Genomic DNA, 16488 nt, shown 5'->3' with positions numbered 1-16488 from the left:
TCAGCATGATGTGGGGTTGCCTGCCTGTCCACACCGTGGGCACTGCCAGGCTCACCAGCTGCCGTCCAGCCTGTCCTGGGGGGACAGTGACTCTGCAGTGCAGTCAGACACACCGGGCTCCTCTTCCCCCCCAGCCCTCCTCACTGTGGCAGCCCCCAGCCCCGGCTGAGGACCCTCACCCAGCCCAGGGGCAGCCTGGGGCGGAGGGGCTGTACTGGTGACCAGTGCCATCTCCAGCACAGAGCTGGGGTCTGGACCAGCCCCGAGGGCAGCAGCTCACCCAGCACATCCCTGTGTGTGCCTCGGTGTGCCTCTGGCAAACCTGGCCACTACCAGGAACCTCTATTTTCCCAGTGCCACCAGGTCAGACTCTCTTATGTCTCTTCTCGACTAAGTTTAGATGCAAAATTAAAGATTGTTTTGTGAAAGCCAGGTAAGTTTTAACCATAATTTTTGTCTCATTTGAACACAACCCTTCTCCATTTTCAAAGACCTCTGTGTAACCACCATACAGTTGTTGCAATCTTTTTTTTTTTACTGTTTTACAGTCAGATTTGTCTGGAGTTGGGACTTAGCTTTGCAATTGTCATCCCAGAAAGCATTTGGGAAAGCTGAGAACAGCTGGCAAGGGAGAGGAGGTAAGGACAGAGTTATACAGAGGCCTCCTGCAGCCATAAGTGCCTTTTTAAGGATTAGTTTTACATCTCCAGCAGCACTGAATATCGTTTTGATTCTTCTTGTTCTACATAAAGGCAATTATTTATTGGCAACGTGAAAATAATACACGGCAATTCTGCATTGTGCCAGCAGACACAGCCCTCATTGTGCCATTCACTTGTTTGTTTGCTCCTTGGCCTGGGGAAGTTCTGAGCTTTGCTTGTACCAACTTATACTGTGGGTCTGTTCCCACTGACAGCTGCCCTGGGCTGCTCTGGGGTGACACATCCCTCTTAAAGACGTGGTCATGGTAATTCCAACCAGGGCCAGGCTGGACGGGGCTGGGAGCAACTTGGTCTAGTGGAAGATGTCCCTGCCCATGGTAGGGGATGAAACAAGATGAACTTTCAACCCAAACCATTCTGTGAATCTATCATTCTTTAAGACCATTTCCAGACCTTTCAGTGGGAAAGGCTCCCTGAGACTTTTAATGACCTGGGACTCACTTTTTACCTTCCTTGCAAAGCAGCACTTGCTCAGCTGAGAGCTGCAACGCCCTCTCCTGCTTTCCTGAGTAACTGGAGAAATAAAAGTGCTGGGATGCTCTAGGGGCCTGAGGGCCTTTCCCACAAGCAGCTCCCCTTGCCAGACCCTTAGGGTGGGTGGGTGTGGGGTGGACAGCAAGGGGTTCACAGGTAATGAAGAGGCAGAGGTGGGCTGCTTGCCATCACCATGGTCAGTGGGTCGGATGGGGCGCACGGAGCAGCCAGGCAGGGAGGTGCCTGTATGGCATGTGAGGTAAAGGGACACCTGGAGATCTGGAAACTTGTCCCTTGGAGCAGAGGCACTTTCAGGCTGATTAGGGCATGGCAGTCACAGTCCCAGCTCAGCCTGAAAATCCTTTCTCTGTGTTTCCACTGTTTCAAGTGTGGGCTGACGGCAGGTAAGAGCTGGAGCCTTATGGAGGGTGTTGATGCCAGATGCCACAAGCTGCAGCAGCTGTGGGTGCAGCAGCCAGCCAGACTACTGCCCTGCCCTGCCCTGGGATCCACCACGGCCAAAAATCGGGGGAATTGGAGCTTTGAGGGTTCTTTCTGGGGTGAGGCTTTGTGGTTCAGCCTGGCAGTAACTCGGGCAGGAGCCCCCAGAGAGGGTCCATGTCGGTCAGTTAACTCACTGCACTCAGAGGAAGCAGCTTCACCTATTATCATTTATTCCCTCTTTTTAACCCCTTTTTTTTTTGAGTATACCAAATGGGGCCTCCCACTGTGACCACTTTGATTCAGGGCACTCAGTGATGGAAGCACAGCACGATGTGCCGTGTCCCTCCCCACCACAGCTCCAGAGGCATTTGCTCTCCTCTGGAAAAGCTGTGCCTGTTTCCCATCCCTGACACAAGGGACATCAGGGGCTTCCATCCCCACCCCAAGCAGTGGTTCTCCAGCTGTGGTGCCTTCCTCCCTGACCTCCCTGCTCACACAGCCCAGGCTCTGAGTGCCCCGAGGAGCGACGCACACCCCGGTGTGTCCGTGGGGACGGCGGGAGCAGCTCGTGGGGAGCAGCAGGACCGATGCCCCTCACCAGGCTGCCGAGCCTGCCGGAAAAATGCTCTTGTTTCTGGAAGACTGGGCTGACTGGTGCCAACGGAACATTCCCAGTGCTGAGCAACAGCACGGCCCCAGCTCACTGCCAGCAGCCCCGAGGCACCCTCCAGTCCTGGAGCACAGATCCAACATGGAAGTGAGCATTTACACGAGCGGGGCCCCGGCGTGCGAGTGACAGGGCTGGCGATGGGATGTGACCGTGACATACGACTGCCTGGTGCCTGCTCGGTGACAAGTGATTGAATGTCAGCAAACAGAATCTGATGAAATTCATGCTCCTGATACGAGCTGACTGCCCAAACGTCGTCTGTGTCATTTTTCTGATAGTGACTGCGGGCTAGCTGCGCTGAAGGAGGGAGAGAAAATCGGGAAGACAGTTGCAAAAGGAGTCAACTGGGAAAATCTGTTGGGCCAGTCAATATTTTGGCAGACTGAGCCTGTCAGATGCTGTCAGCACTGATCCACCACATCAGAGGCAACAATATGCCATGGCCTTCTGAAGAACCAAAGGAGAGGTACGGGGGTGTGTGAGGTGGGACAGCAGAGGCTCGGCCATGGTCACAGTGCTGTGAGCAGCCAGTGCGATGCTCAGCCCTGGGTACCCCGAGGGCTTGTGCTGGAGCAGCCCCTCACCTCAGCACAGGGCAGGGGGCAGGAGGAGAAACGCTGCCTCCCCCCATGACCCCACAGCAGTACAGGGAGCAGCCTCCCACAGTGGGAATTCCCAATGGGAACAGGGGGAGAAACCCTGCCTGGGATGCCCAGGTGTTACATACCCTGGATCTCACTGCCCTGGCACACAGAATTTATTCTCCCCTCAAATCTGTCCCATCAATGACTGGTGATGGCTTTTGGAGATCAAGAGTTTCACAGTAAGGACAAAACCTGCCCATGACAGTGGGTTCAGAGGCAGTTGGTGTGCAGATCCTGGCCATGCCAGGCAGCTTGGGCTGAGGGAAGTGCCAGTGCTTGTGGGGAGCCCCCAAAAAGCCACAGGGGCTTGGGGACACGACTGTGGTGCTGGCAGCCCCAGGGTGGGACAGCCTGTCCACCTGGAGTGAGGAGCTCCCTGGCTGGCCACTGCTGTGTGCCACTGGCAAGAAGCAGGATAAACCTTTGGATCCCCCCTCCAGCAGCTCCTCTCTCTGCTAAGCAGAGCCAGGCACATGTGCCCTCACTGTCCCCATGGCACGGGCAGGGCCCGCTCCAAGCTTCTGCCACAGCCCCCAGGTAACCCCATCAACATTCACCTCCCGCTATTAAAAGTGGCTTTATGGATACACCATCAATTCCTCACAGAGCTCTGGTCCTCATCTGTCAGCCAGTGGGTCCCCCAGGGTGGGAGCCTGTGGCTGGACCCAGTGTGGGCACCACGATGGATTCCTTTGATGTGCTGGTCAATAAACTTCCATTTTCTGGAGAGAAATAAGCAGCCCACTTTGCTGCTTACAGACTTACCTGGAAGTATTTCTGCAGCTTATGCTGCTGTCAGGGGGAACTGAGGGATGTTTGCTCACGGTAGGATGGGGACTTCAAAAAATACTTCCATTTAATAATACAGAAAGTGAGTTTTTGCCAAAGTCTCCCACAGTGAGGGAGCATGGGGCTGATCTGTTCAGGCACTGTCAAACCCGAGGTGCTGCTCTTGGTGTTCTGCTCCCTCCATACGCTGGTATTAAATCATGGATTTCCACTGTCACCCGGAAAGGCACTTCCCCTTTGGTAGCTGTGTGCCCTCGCTGAGCTCACAGCTGGAACCACAGCAGTCCTGGTGCAACTGGGCTCCCTTCAGTCCACGTGGTAATTGCCAAACTGCCACTTCTGATAAGGGTTTGTGGAGTCACAGGCCTTCACCCTCAGGGCTTTGTAAGAGGGATCCACTTCCAAGCAAGACAGCTGCGGGAGGTGCTGGTGCTCGGAGATGATGTGGTCGCTCTGCAGGGGAGAGAGACAAGGCTTAGGGGGGCTCAGGCTCCAGTGCCCTGCAGCATCAGCTCAATTTGCTTACCAAGAAAGCTTGGTTTACAGAATCACAGACTCAATTAAGTTGGAAAAGACCTCTGAGATCATCAAGTCCAACCTATTCCTTATGGTGTGCCCTTTTTTGGAATGTCCCTAATATATGAGATGTCTGCTGACTTACAGAGACTTTGGGGCAGGATCCAATCCTGCACCTGTTGCTGAGCCAGGATCACAGCACACCTGCTGTGCTTTCTGGCTTTTCCTTCACTGGGAATGGAGAGATGAGCTCTCTCATTGTCAGCGTGCCAAAGGGAATCACTCTGATGGCATTTGCTACACGGGGAATGTACAGCAGGAGGTGGATTTTTGTATTGTGCAGTTTGTTAGCTGATGAACTCAAAGCACAGTTACTGTGCTGAAAAAGATGTCAGGTAATTCAAATGCTGGGGCAGTACATTGGATTGTGAAAGAATTAAGAGTCTGAGTGATCTCCATCCTTTAGTTCTTCACATCTACTTGGATTTACCCACCTACCCCCATGGCCAGCCAAGTGATGCTGTAGGTGCTGCCACAGGCAAGGGACACTGTCACTGCCTGGCACTGCAGTGACTCTCAGGATCAGCTCAGTAACACCGAAATGAACCACTCCTGACGTGACGTGTAGAGTGGGGTCTGGGCAGAAGCTGGATCTTTGTGCAGACAGTAACTGCACTTCACATCATTAAACAACACAATGACTGGTGTCAGGAGAGGGTAAAGCACCAAGACTCCTTCAGCCAGCAGCCACTGAGCTCCCCTCAGGCTCCTATTGCTGGCACGACTGAAACGGGACCACCAAATCCATCTCACCCACGGCTTGAGGTGAACCCAGGCTGGAACAGGAGACAAGTCCTGTCTGTGCCCCACACAGCTGCCTGGACACGTTCGCATATTTTTCACAAAGCGAAATGACAATTTCACAATTTTCAGTAAGTGGATGACAATTTTCCTGTATTTTTCCCCAAACACCCAAGGTGAGCCTGTGACATTCTGGCTTTGAACACAGGAACTTGTCGATACCTTGTGTAACTCAGCTACAGCTTTTGTTTCTTAAATGAAGAGTGTTTCTTTCTTAACTACAAACTATGTCATTTCAGAGCGTTTTGGACAACTCCTGACAGAGATACAGCCGTGACTCTTTGTGCACTGCAGGCAATTAACACAAGATCCATTCTTTTCCGTTCCATAGATGCTTTCTTTAAAACCCACCGTGAGCTGAGAGCCAATCAATACTGAGTCATCTCCCTGTAAGTGCTATCGACAGTTTCCATGTAAAACCAGGACGTTTTGTTACTGCTGTGGAGGCAGTGCCAGCGTGCCCCCAGCCCGACACACGGTGTGGGGGTGCTCATCCCTTGGGCTGGCACAGGGGCCCGAGGAATGGCAGGGGTGCCAGGGACCAGCACAGGGGGACAGGTGCCTTTGGCAAAGCAGGGACCAGAGGGCCAGGGTGCCCCCCTTGCTGGGCTGTCAGTGCCCATCGCCGTGCCCGGCTCAGTGACCCGCCCCAGGACAGCGCGTCACTCACCAGCCCCGGCCGGACGGTGGCCAGGGACCTGTGGAGCCAGGCCAGGCTGCGGCTCCTGCCCTGGCAGCGGCGCAGGCCCAGGGCCCCCAGGACACCTGAGGGGGCGAGACAGAGCTCCCCGTGCTGGATCAGCCTCAGCCAGGTGTAGTTGAAGTGCTGGTTCTGTGGGGAGAGAGAGGGCAGAGCTGTGACCCTGCCAGGCCCCCCCAAGGGCTGGCTCATGGGGCATGGCCAGAGCCAGGAGAGCAGCTGCTCGCCTGCCCCTGCCCTCGCCCAGGACCAGGGCTGAGGAAAGCCACGAGCCATGGGAACAACTGTCCTGTGGATGTGAAGGGCTAAAAAGATCAGGACAGCCCCAGCATCAGCTCTGGGAGTGACTCCTGCTGCAGCCACACAGACCCCCCACCCCCATTGCTGCCTGCCCCTCTGCCCTGCCACCTCCCCTGGCTGCTCCCAGCACTGGGGCACAAAGGGATACATCCCCAAATGAGACAGCCCCCCCCCAACATGCTGGCCTGTGCCAGAGCAGGGAGCAATCAGCCAGAAATTGCCTAAAAACACTGTCTAGGAAGGAATGACAGAATCCCAGATGAGACTGAAAGGGACCCCAAAGCTCATTTCGTTCCACCCCCCTGCCTTGGGCAGGGACACCTTCCACCAGCCCAGGTTGCTCCAAGCCCATCCAACCTGGCCTTGGACACTTCCAGGGACCCAGGGGCAGCCACAGCTTCTCTGGGCAACCTGTGCCAGGGCCTCCCCACCCTCCCAGCCAGGAATTCCTTCCCAATATCCCATCTAACCCTGCTCTCTGGCAGTGGGAAGCCCTTTCTCCTTGTCCTGTCCCTCCAGGCCCTTGTCCAGCTCTCTTGGAGACCCTTTACACAGTGGAAAGGGCTCTAAGGATGGGAAAGACTGGCCACAGTGGCTGCTTCCCATCTAGCCCAGAGTGCAGCTGGATGTTTTGCAGCAGCACACAAAGCACAAGCTGATATTTAAATGTTTCATGTGCAGGCTCATGGATTCATCAGACTTTCCTGTTCCAGCCGAATTTGCTGGCTCAGGGGTTGTTGGTGGCTACAGGCTGTGCCAACAGGCAATTCCTGCCCCTTGTTGCTCCCAGGCTTTGCCTGGCTGTGTTCCCAGGTGGGAAGGGCTGTGTCAGCTCCCGGGGAGGGAGCAGGTCACCACAGGAGGCACAGGGACTCTGTGCCATGTGCTCCAAGCAGTGTGACACAGTCCTGTGCAGGGGGTCCTTACCGTGTTGTTCACATCACACTCCTCAAAAGCCAGAGTTGGGCCTTCCACAGCGACACATCCCGCCAGGGCCACGTTAACGAGCTGGAAAACAGCAACAAAATGCAGATGTAGACATAAATTCCCAAGGCAGGGGACAGGCTGTTACACTGCACTTAACCTGCTGGATTCACAGGACTGTCATTAATAACTGCCCATGTCACTATGCGAGGCAGAGAAGAGTGTCCAAGGCCAGGCTGGACAGGGCTTGGAGCAACCTGGGCTAGTGGAAGGTGTCCCTGCCCATGGCAGGGGGAGGGAATGAGATGAGCTTTAATGTCCCTTCCCACCCAAACCATTCCGGGATTCTGTGGTGTAGGAAGGGAACCTGTCCCTGTTCTGCCTACCAGCTGCCCAGCAAGGGGTTCGTGAAGGCAGGACTGAATCCAGAACGGCCTTTAAGGTGTTTTCCGCCCCCAGCCCGCCCCCCCTCCCCGAGGTGCATGTTCCGAGCCCAGAGCGGTGCCGAGTCCCCCGGCCCCGGCGCGGCCCCGGTAAGGCGGGCGGCTGCTGCGCTCTGCCGGCTGCGGGCTGCGGTGCACACCCTCCGTGCACACCCGCCGTGCACACCCTCCGTGCACACCCTCCGTGCACACCCTCCGTGCACACCCGCCGTGCACACCCTCCGTGCACACCCTCCGTGCACACCCGCCGTGCACACCCTCCGTGTACACCCTCCGTGCACACCCTCCGTGCACACCCGCCGTGCACACCCGCCGTGCACACCCGCCGTGCACACCCTCCGTGCACACCCGCCGTGCACACCCGCCGTGCACACCCTCCGTGTACACCCGCACCCGAGCGGGCGGGCACGGACGGAGGGAGACAGGGAGGGATCCCCCGGGACCACCAGGCGGTGCGGGACCTCCCGCCACGGAGGGACTTCTCGACCCCGGGGCACATCCCGCCCCCGGGAAGATCCTGCCCCGCGGGCACATCCCGCGCCGGGGACACATCCTGCCCCGCGGGCATATCCTGCGCCGCAGGCACATCCCGCCCTGGGGTGCGTTCTGCCCCCGGAGGCTCATCTTGTCCAGAGGCACATCCTGTCCCAGCGCTGCCTCGAGAGCAGCTCCACTGGTCAAACACCAAACCGGTTCTCTGGTGGGAAATTCCCCCTTGTATCCGTGACCTGTTTCTTTACAAAACCACGGTGGAATCCAGCCTCTGTGCTGCACCAGATATCCCAAACGCTGCCCCAGGCCAGGGAAGCCGTGCAGCAGCAGCGTGCTGGGGTGCTGCCCAGGGCCCAGCCAGCCCCTGAGAGCCCGTGTGAAGGAAGGACAGCGGGTCCTTGGGTACGTACCAGCCCGCTGGCTTTAACCAGGGGAGCTTCCAGGTCTGGGTAGACATTCTCCAGGTACCACCGGAAACTTTTGCACTGGAGCTTCTTTCGCAGCTGGATTTGTTGAGTCAGGTCTCCAACATCCACATTTTTCAAGACCAAGTGGTAAGCGTGGCCGTAGAAGAGCTCCTTGTACTCGTCCAGCCAGACCTCTGCCACACGGGCCAGGTTCCGCTCCACTGTTCTCACCCGGTCTTTCGGGAAGGAATAAGGATTGTCATTCCTGAAAATGTGCCCAACTCTGGAGCAGGGAACAATCTCGATCTCTCCTCCGCACATCCAGACCTGAGAAACAGAAGTCACTGGTAGAAACACGGGCAGATGACAGGTGCTGGCTTTGTGCAAGCCAGGGGAGAAGCAGAAAGCTAAGTGAGGTGCCAGGGGAGATGGGGTCTCCAGCACGGAGCTGCCCCTGGGGAGCCCCTGCCTGAGCCTCATCACCCACCCAGGCGGGAAGGGGTGCAGGCATGTGACAGTGACCTACCTTGAATGAAATCTCCATATTTTCCCCTCCCCAAACATCCAGTCCTGGGTCGTACATTCCCAGCTCAAAAAAATACTTCTTATCGATGGAGAACAGGCCGCCTGCCATGACGGGGCACCTGGGAACAGAGAGGCACATGGTGTGCCAGTGGCTGTGACAGAGGGGGTATTTGGGTGGCTTTACCCAGCCTGAAACTGCAACAGGGCAGGAGAAAGGCAGTGGAATGTTCTCCCAGCCCTGGGAGCATCGCTGACACGCCAGCAGTGCTGTGAGTGGGGGGAAAGGCTTCCTGGGCTTTGCCCGTGCCTGGTGGGATTGCCCACAGTGTATCTGTGCCTCTGCTGCCCTGGCAAGCAAAGGAAAAACACTTGGCCTCAAAGGAGCCTTTGCTGTTAAATTATTACCAAAGGAACAGGCTGGTTTGCAAAGCTTTCACATTTGCGTTTTTTACCTTATTATATCAGTCTCCTTGATTTTATTTGCCTCGATGACCTCTTGTGGAATCTGCCTCCATCCAAAATTCATTGGCCAAGTAAAAATCCCACGCTGGAAGTTGTCCACGGTCATGTAACTAAACGGAGAAAAGATCGGGATGACTAATTCTGAGTCACATTCCTGATTGAAATGTCACCCTTAATGAGTGAAGATGAATATCTGTAGGTAATTAAACCAGGATTTTAACAAATTTCATCAGGAATCCTCTTCATGCACTAAAAGTCATGAAAAAGGGAAAAGGTGTGTGTGATAATCACAGGGGCCATGTTCACAGCTAATGCTAATTTCTGGTGTACAGCAACGTCCCATGTCCCCTGTGGAATGCTGCTGGAGGCCAGTTAGGAGGTGTGAAGTCATGTCTGCCTGTAATGAACACACTGGTGGTCCCAGTAAGGGATTTCACTTGAGCTTCCAGCACAGATTTGGGGATTCCCAGGGATGCCCCACCTCATGTCCTTGTCACTGATGACCTCGATGACAGGGCAGGCGACCTTGGTGCGGCGCAGTCGGACCCTCTCCAGCAGTGGCTCCAGCCAGCCCACGTTGCACTCCACGTGTGAGTCCAGGAACGTCAGGACTGCCCCTGTGCAGAGGTCGGGGCAGCATCAGGCCCTGGGCACCCTGACCCCAACCCGTGCTGACCAACCTCCCTGGGCACCCCACAGGCTCAGAGTGCTGCCAATGGTGCCACGAGCCCCTTTGGCTCCCCAGACCCTCCCAGCCACAGCCCAGAGCATGTTTTCACATGGCAGGTTCCAACAGAAAGGGCCACTTTGGTGCTGACATGGCCTGGCCAGGGCAGGCAGTGGATCTGGGGTGATCTTTCATCAGCTAGAAATCCCGATGAAAGGACACCTGTAGTGCCTCGGGAAGGACTAATACCCAGTGCTGGAGACACCTCCCCTGCACCTCTGGGGGGTCCCAACCAGCTGGAACACGGCTCTTGTCCTACCTTTGGCGACCTCTGCTCCCGCCAGCCTGGCCCGGATCAGCCCGTGCCTCTCCCTGAGGCGCAGGATCTTCACTTTTGGGAACCGCGCCATGTACGTGTCCAGCTGCTCCTTCAGGTACTCTGCAGAGGAGGAGGAGAGGGCCAGGCTGACTTACCCATTTCCACCCACTTCCAGGGTGAAAAGCAGCAGGCAGGTTCTCCCTGGAAGCATCTCCAGACACACCGGGATCCTCAGCACTGGGATGTGAACATCTGGGCACAGCTGCAGGGCTTCTGGTGAACAGTGTTGTGGTGCCAGCCTGCTCTCCAGGGAAACAGCCAGTTGCTTCAGTGCCAGCTGGTTTAGGCTGAAGTGATGAGCCTGAAAATCTCTGTGGGAGATTTCCTGTGTGCCATACTCGGTGACGGGTGTGCTGCTTTGTGGCCTCACTCGGGTAGTTCATGATCCAAACCCGGCTGTTCAAAGACTCCAAAATTAGGGGTTTTTTTCTTCATGCACTATAATTGCAATTAAAACCTATTTTTTTGTGCTCTACAAACTTCTCAATATTAAGCACCGCACCTAAAGATCCAGGGTTTAAACCGCACAAGGGTTTGCTGTGCCTCATCTCTACTTTTCAGGTGCTTTTGTCATGGTTTCCCATGGCTGTGGAGGCAGCTCGTGGCCAACTCTCAGGAAAAAGAGGGTGTGAGGAAGGTGGGAGTGCCAGGCAGCCCTGGTCAGGGGCACAGGATCCAAATGCTCTGCCACAGGGCTGCAGCTGCTCCAAGCACTCGGTCTGGACACAGACCTCCCTCACCCATGGGCTTTCTTGGTGTTCCTATTCTTCCAAAGAATAGACTTGTTTGCATTCCAAAAGCCAGTTGAAAAGCTTTGAAAGGCTCCAAGGCTGAAGCATTAGTGACAGGTTTGCTGTGGGCCACTGCTGCTGCTCTGGGGGTTCCAGCAGTGCTGAGCTGGGTCACCCCAGGTTTTGGGCGCAAACCCTGCATTTCAGATGTTCCCTGGCTAACAAGCACATACAAGGTGGAACCTTAGGAAGAAAGTAAAGAGAACTTGAAAAGATGCTTTTGAGGGGAAATGGTAGGAACGTGTTATAATGATTATATTAAAAATCAGCAAACTGAATCTTTTTCCTCTGTTGCCTTTTGTTGCATTGATGGCTTGCTGTGTGCATGGCATGAGCTCTGAAGTCCATCTGAGACAGCACTTCCCCTGAAGAATCAGCGGTGGGGAAATTACATCATTCCTAAATTTTTAAGGGCTGAAGTCAGCAGAGAGCTGAGGCGTCACAACTCAGAGGTTTGGTATCACCTGAAATGCCAATGAGAGGCACTGGCATGGCAGATCCCGGCTCACCACCACTCCCACCACAGCTCCCTGTCCTCTGAGGCACTGGGCAGTGTGTCCCCTGCACTGGGAACACGGGGGCTCGTCTGGGAGCTGCACAGAGAGGGGTGCACAAGCCCTTGAGCCAGGGACACCCTGAAGATGGGTGGGCTGGGCAGGACTCAGCTCCCTGGTGCTCCTGGAGCCTGGTGCCTCCAGCAGCCTCTGCCTTGATTCCCCACAGCCACCCCCAGTGCCCACCTGGCCTCTGATCCCCCTCAGCCCCCAGCACAGGTTGCACTTCAATACAGCCCGAGGAGAAAATGTGATTTCTCTCTCCTATTCAGAATTGAATTACAGAGAACAAATTGCATTTTGCCCTGAAGTTATATTAGTTTCATAAAGGCAGAAGAAGCTTCACCTACCCTTAGTGCTGAAGTCATCCACCAAAATGACTTCCTCAATCAGGTGTGGAGGGGACCTGCTGAGGACACTGTGCACGGAGCGGAGCAGGGTGGACCACACTTCATCCACGAAGCACATGATGATGGTGGTGGTCGGGAGGTCGTCGTGGACACGCTGCTCGGAGCACCTGCAACGGCAACACGGGCTCACGGGTCACACTCCTGAAAACATCCGGGCTCAGGGGCTTCTGGGAAAATGCACAGGGAGGGGGGGAAGCCAGACATGGAATACAGAGGCAAAGCTCTGCAATGTTGGGAGGGGGAACAGAGGGGTGAGGGGGGAATCCCTTCAGTAGCCCCAGTGCCCCTCTCGTGGGCAGCCCAGCAGGACGGGATGTGCTCACTCGTTTCTGACTGGGACCTATTCTGAAGAAAGTTCAGAGGTATTTCAGGACTTCACAGAAGTGCTCTGGGCAAATGAAAATCACCCCAGAATTACTCTGTCACAATCCTTCTCCTGCTCTCTTGGAGCCCTGTTAGGCACTGGAAGGGGCTCTAAGGTCTCCGTGGAGCCTTCTCTTCCCTAACTCTCTCAGCCCCAGGACTACTGATCCAGGCTCTGTAGGGAGCACTCCCCACAAGCCTCCTGCCCATCTCACTCCTCCTCAGGGCCTCTCCCCACAGCCCTCCTGCAGGGACACGGTGCCTGGTGAGCACCAGTGTCAACAACAAAGGAACAAGCACTGTGCATGGTTGGAGGCTGGGACACAACACGTTTCCTGGTGGTCAGATTTCAGTGGTCTAGTCCAGTACTCCAGCAAGAATCACAAGAGGAACTGAGGTCTAAACTGGGAGAGACTGGAATACACCAGCAAAAAAGTAACGTGTTGTTTGATTCCCGAGAGCTGCCAACCACCACTGCCATGAGCTGGCAACACAGTACCTGCCCACGCCACCGAGCTGGGGGCAGAGCCTGCACAGGTCCCTGATGCAGCAGCACACACCCCCAGGAACATGCCCTGTTTGGCCAAGGTGTTCCCTGTGACGGCAACGCCTCTGCTCCTGGGCAGGTGCGTCACTCCCCGGAGCTGCTTCCTGCTCCACAGCTCCAAGGCTCTGCTGTCCACACCAATCCCAGGGCTGGCTTTGTGCCACCACGGCTCTGGTCCTGTGCACAGGTGGTATGAGGAAGCAGCCCCAGCTATCTCCCTCCTTCCCTGCTCCAACTCTTCCTGTGCAGGGTCTCACCTCAGCAAGCACCAACAGCATTGTGGGAATGTCTGCACTGTCCTGCGGGATGGGGACAATCACGGCACAATTCCCACCCCACCGTACCCACGGTCTGTGAGCACAGGAGGAGGGACATGGGAGGGTCTCTGCACAAGGCAGGCCTCCCACGTGCACAGGGGCTGAGAGACATCTGTGCCAGGAAAGGCTGAATGTGAGAGATGAACCGGCCACTCACCTGAGCTGGCACCTTCCCCGGCCCTCCCTGCAGCTGCCACAGAACCACAGAATGGCTTAGGTTGGAAAAGACTTTTAAGATCATCAAGTCCCGGCATCAACCCCACACTGCCAAGCCCACCCGGCATGGCAGCTCAGGATGGAGCCCCCCTGGCCCCTTGCCCTTCCATCAGGGAGGTGCTGCCCATGCCTTGTCTTGCTCTTCTCTATTGGCACTATGGGAGGGAGTGACTTTTTTGAAGTGCAATCCTGACATCTGCAGAATCAATTATACATTTCATAGGGACAGCTGTAACCGTGTGGGAGTTTTCCAAACCCAGCTTTGAGCTGCACCTGACACAGCAGGTACAGTGTTCTAAGGCACAGAGCCCATCACCTGCCCTGTGTGCCCTGATTCTTTGGGTAGCAGGGTTCAGTGGGTTACAGCCTGCAAAAGTTACCAGCTTTACATTTTAACAGCAAAGTGCTCTGACTTGGACAGGCAAGAGGTGTCTGACAGGTAGCACGGCCAAAGCAGAGGGCTTGGTGCCCCCAGCAGCCCTCCCCAGAGCCACCTGGCCCATTCCCAGGGGGTGAGGCAGGGATTTGTGCAAGGGGAGTGGATCTTACCCGGCAGGCCTGGTGTCCACGATGGCTCTGTCCACAGGGATCAGATCGCTGAGGTAGACATTAAAGTTTCCTTCTTTCCATCTACTTTTTGCTTCTTCTTGTTTATCATCAGGGACTGCAACAGCATGTCCAAACTGGCCGGGAGCTCGGGGGTCTCTCGGGGCAATCGTTGCATCCACAGACAGGACCCTGTGCATCCCCGGATTGCCACCCGCCTGCTCCTGCCCGTCCTGGCCAGTGCCAACCCCCCCGAGAGCTGCTCCTGCCTGCTCCTGCCTGTCCTGGCCCGTGCCAGCCGTTCTGAGAGCTGCTCCCGCCTGCTCCTGCCCGTTCTGTTCAGTGCCAGCCGCCTCGGGAGCTGCTCCTGGCGTCGCACCCGGCTCCCGGCTCCTGTCACCCCGCGCGGTGGCCCCGGCAGTGGCAGCCGCAGCGTGGGCACCATCACCGTTCTCGTTAAAAAGTTGTTTGTGCTTTTCCTGTCTCGCCGTGGCGTTCCCCGCAGAGTGGGGTCGGCGAGGCGGGACTGCGGGGCTGGCGGGGTTCTTCCCCTCTTTGCTAATGAGGATGAAGCGAGTTTTGGAGGAAGTTTCCTTCTGTCCCGTGTGTGTTTCCTCTGGTCCAGGCTGGGCGCCCGCTCCCGGTGCCCGGGCTGCCAGGCCGGGCTGTGCCGCCGTGCCGGGGGGACGCCGCTCGCTGCCGTCGGCGGCGTGTCCGAGTGTCCCCGTGCCCGTCCCCCCGAGCCCGGCCGGCCGCGGGGGCTCGCTGCGCGGGGGCGGCGGGGGCCGGCGGGGAGGCGGCGATGCCCCCCGCACCTCGGCCCCGAGCCCGGCGGGGGCTGGTCCCGGTCCCGGCTCCCCCGCTGCCTTCGCCGGCGACCCGGGCGCTGCCGGTGGCCCCCCGGCACCCCTGCCCGCGGGGGCGGCGAGCGGGGGGCTCGGGGGCGGCTGCACCGTGCCCGGCGGCGCCTCGGGGCCGCGCCGGGGCCGCGCCCGCTCCTGCCCCTGCTTCTGCCCCGGCCCCTGCCCCTGCCCCTGCCCCTGCCCCGGCCCCTGCCCCTGCCCCGGCCCCTGCCCCTGCCCGCGCCCCGCCGCCTCCCGCAGCAGCCGCCCGCCCGCCTCGCCGAGGGAGAGGCGGAGCGCGGCCATGTCGAGCAGCACCCAGGCGACCGAGGCGGCGAATACGAAGGCCAGGGCCCGCCCGCTGCCGCGGAACAGCCGCCGCAGCCCGCTCATCCCGGGCGGGCGCGGGAGCCGCCGGGCCAGCGGAGCGGGAGGCGGGATGGGGCCGAGATGGGGCCGAGATGGGGCCGGGACGGGGCTGCCCCCGCCCCACCCGCGCCGGGACCCGCCCGCGCTGTAACCCGAGCCCGGGGACCGCCCGGCCCCGGCCCGCACCCCCGGGCCGGGCGGGGCATCGCGGCCGACGGGGGGGCAGCGGGGCTGTGGCCCGGGGGGGACACGCCGGGGACCGGTGATGTGGCTCGGGGATCCCTGCCCGGGGACCGGGGCTGTGGCTCGGGGGGCTGTGGCTCGGCGGGCTGTGCGTGTCCGTGCTCCACGTGGCAGCTGGCGCGGCGGTCGGTGGGTTGAGCCGCTGCTGAGGACGTGGGTGTGTTTCACATCCCGCTCAATTACAGGGCACGGGAGCCACGCTGGCGAAGCCCGGCAGCCTCCGGTGGGCTGAGCCGGAGGACGCCGAGAAAGGAACCACCGAGGAACCACCCTCCTGCTCCGGCCCTGGACCGCAGGCTGGAACGTGGCAGGCTGTGCTGGCAGTGCTGGCTGTACCCGCTGTCCTGGCTGTGCCAGCTGTCCAGGCTGGGCCATGTGTTCTGCCTGTGCTGGCAGTGCTGGCATGCGAGGACTGTGCAGTCCGACAGTGGGGACACCTTGCACAGCTGTGGTGGCAGCCACTGGGGCCACCTTGCACAGCCATGCCAGCAGCCGAAGCACCTGCTGACACGGCCAGGTGAAGGAGCTTTAGGATCAGTTGTAATGTGTGGGGAAAAGTTCTGAAAACTCAGGGTACGGGCACTGAAGTGAAAGAGGAAAAAGCCTGAGATGGTGTTTTGCAGCTTTATTAAACTTAAACTCCTTAAAGCTCTCTGGTAATAATAAATGTAATAGCAATGTGCTGTATCCTAAATCCCAAAGCAGGAGATTTTGTTAAATAAAGGGCTCCAACCCACTGCAGCACATAGGAACACTGAAAAGAAATAAGTGGAAAAAATTACATTAATATTCATACTGTAAAAACATAGTGATATCAAAGCCCAGTCTATGGTTACGTTGTGTGATGGAAAATAAAGGAAATGGCCATTCT

General features: G+C 57.5%; 1 protein-coding gene across 1 annotated transcript; it reads right to left on the bottom strand.

Annotated features, from left to right (window-relative positions):
- Positions 1–3792: 3792 nt before the first annotated feature.
- Positions 3793–15398, bottom strand: GALNT5 (polypeptide N-acetylgalactosaminyltransferase 5). Its single transcript, XM_039380490.1, has 11 exons — positions 15237–15398; positions 14167–15029; positions 12115–12281; positions 10360–10479; positions 9855–9990; positions 9364–9483; positions 8913–9030; positions 8390–8713; positions 7048–7128; positions 5791–5952; positions 3793–4196 (listed from the first exon to the last, which is right to left on the bottom strand). The coding sequence occupies exons 1-11, from the start codon at positions 15396–15398 to the stop codon at positions 4050–4052; spliced, it is 2400 nt and encodes a 799-aa protein (XP_039236424.1). The 3' UTR covers positions 3793–4049.
- Between the last annotated feature and the right edge of the window lie 1090 nt (positions 15399–16488).

This window comes from Pipra filicauda, unplaced genomic scaffold (genome assembly GCF_003945595.2).
Source record: "Pipra filicauda isolate LSUMZ 115617 unplaced genomic scaffold, ASM394559v2 scaffold196_size3971931_pilon, whole genome shotgun sequence".
In the NCBI taxonomy this organism is placed as follows: Eukaryota; Metazoa; Chordata; class Aves; order Passeriformes; family Pipridae; genus Pipra; species Pipra filicauda.
This window is presented reverse-complemented; position numbering and strand designations above follow the sequence as displayed.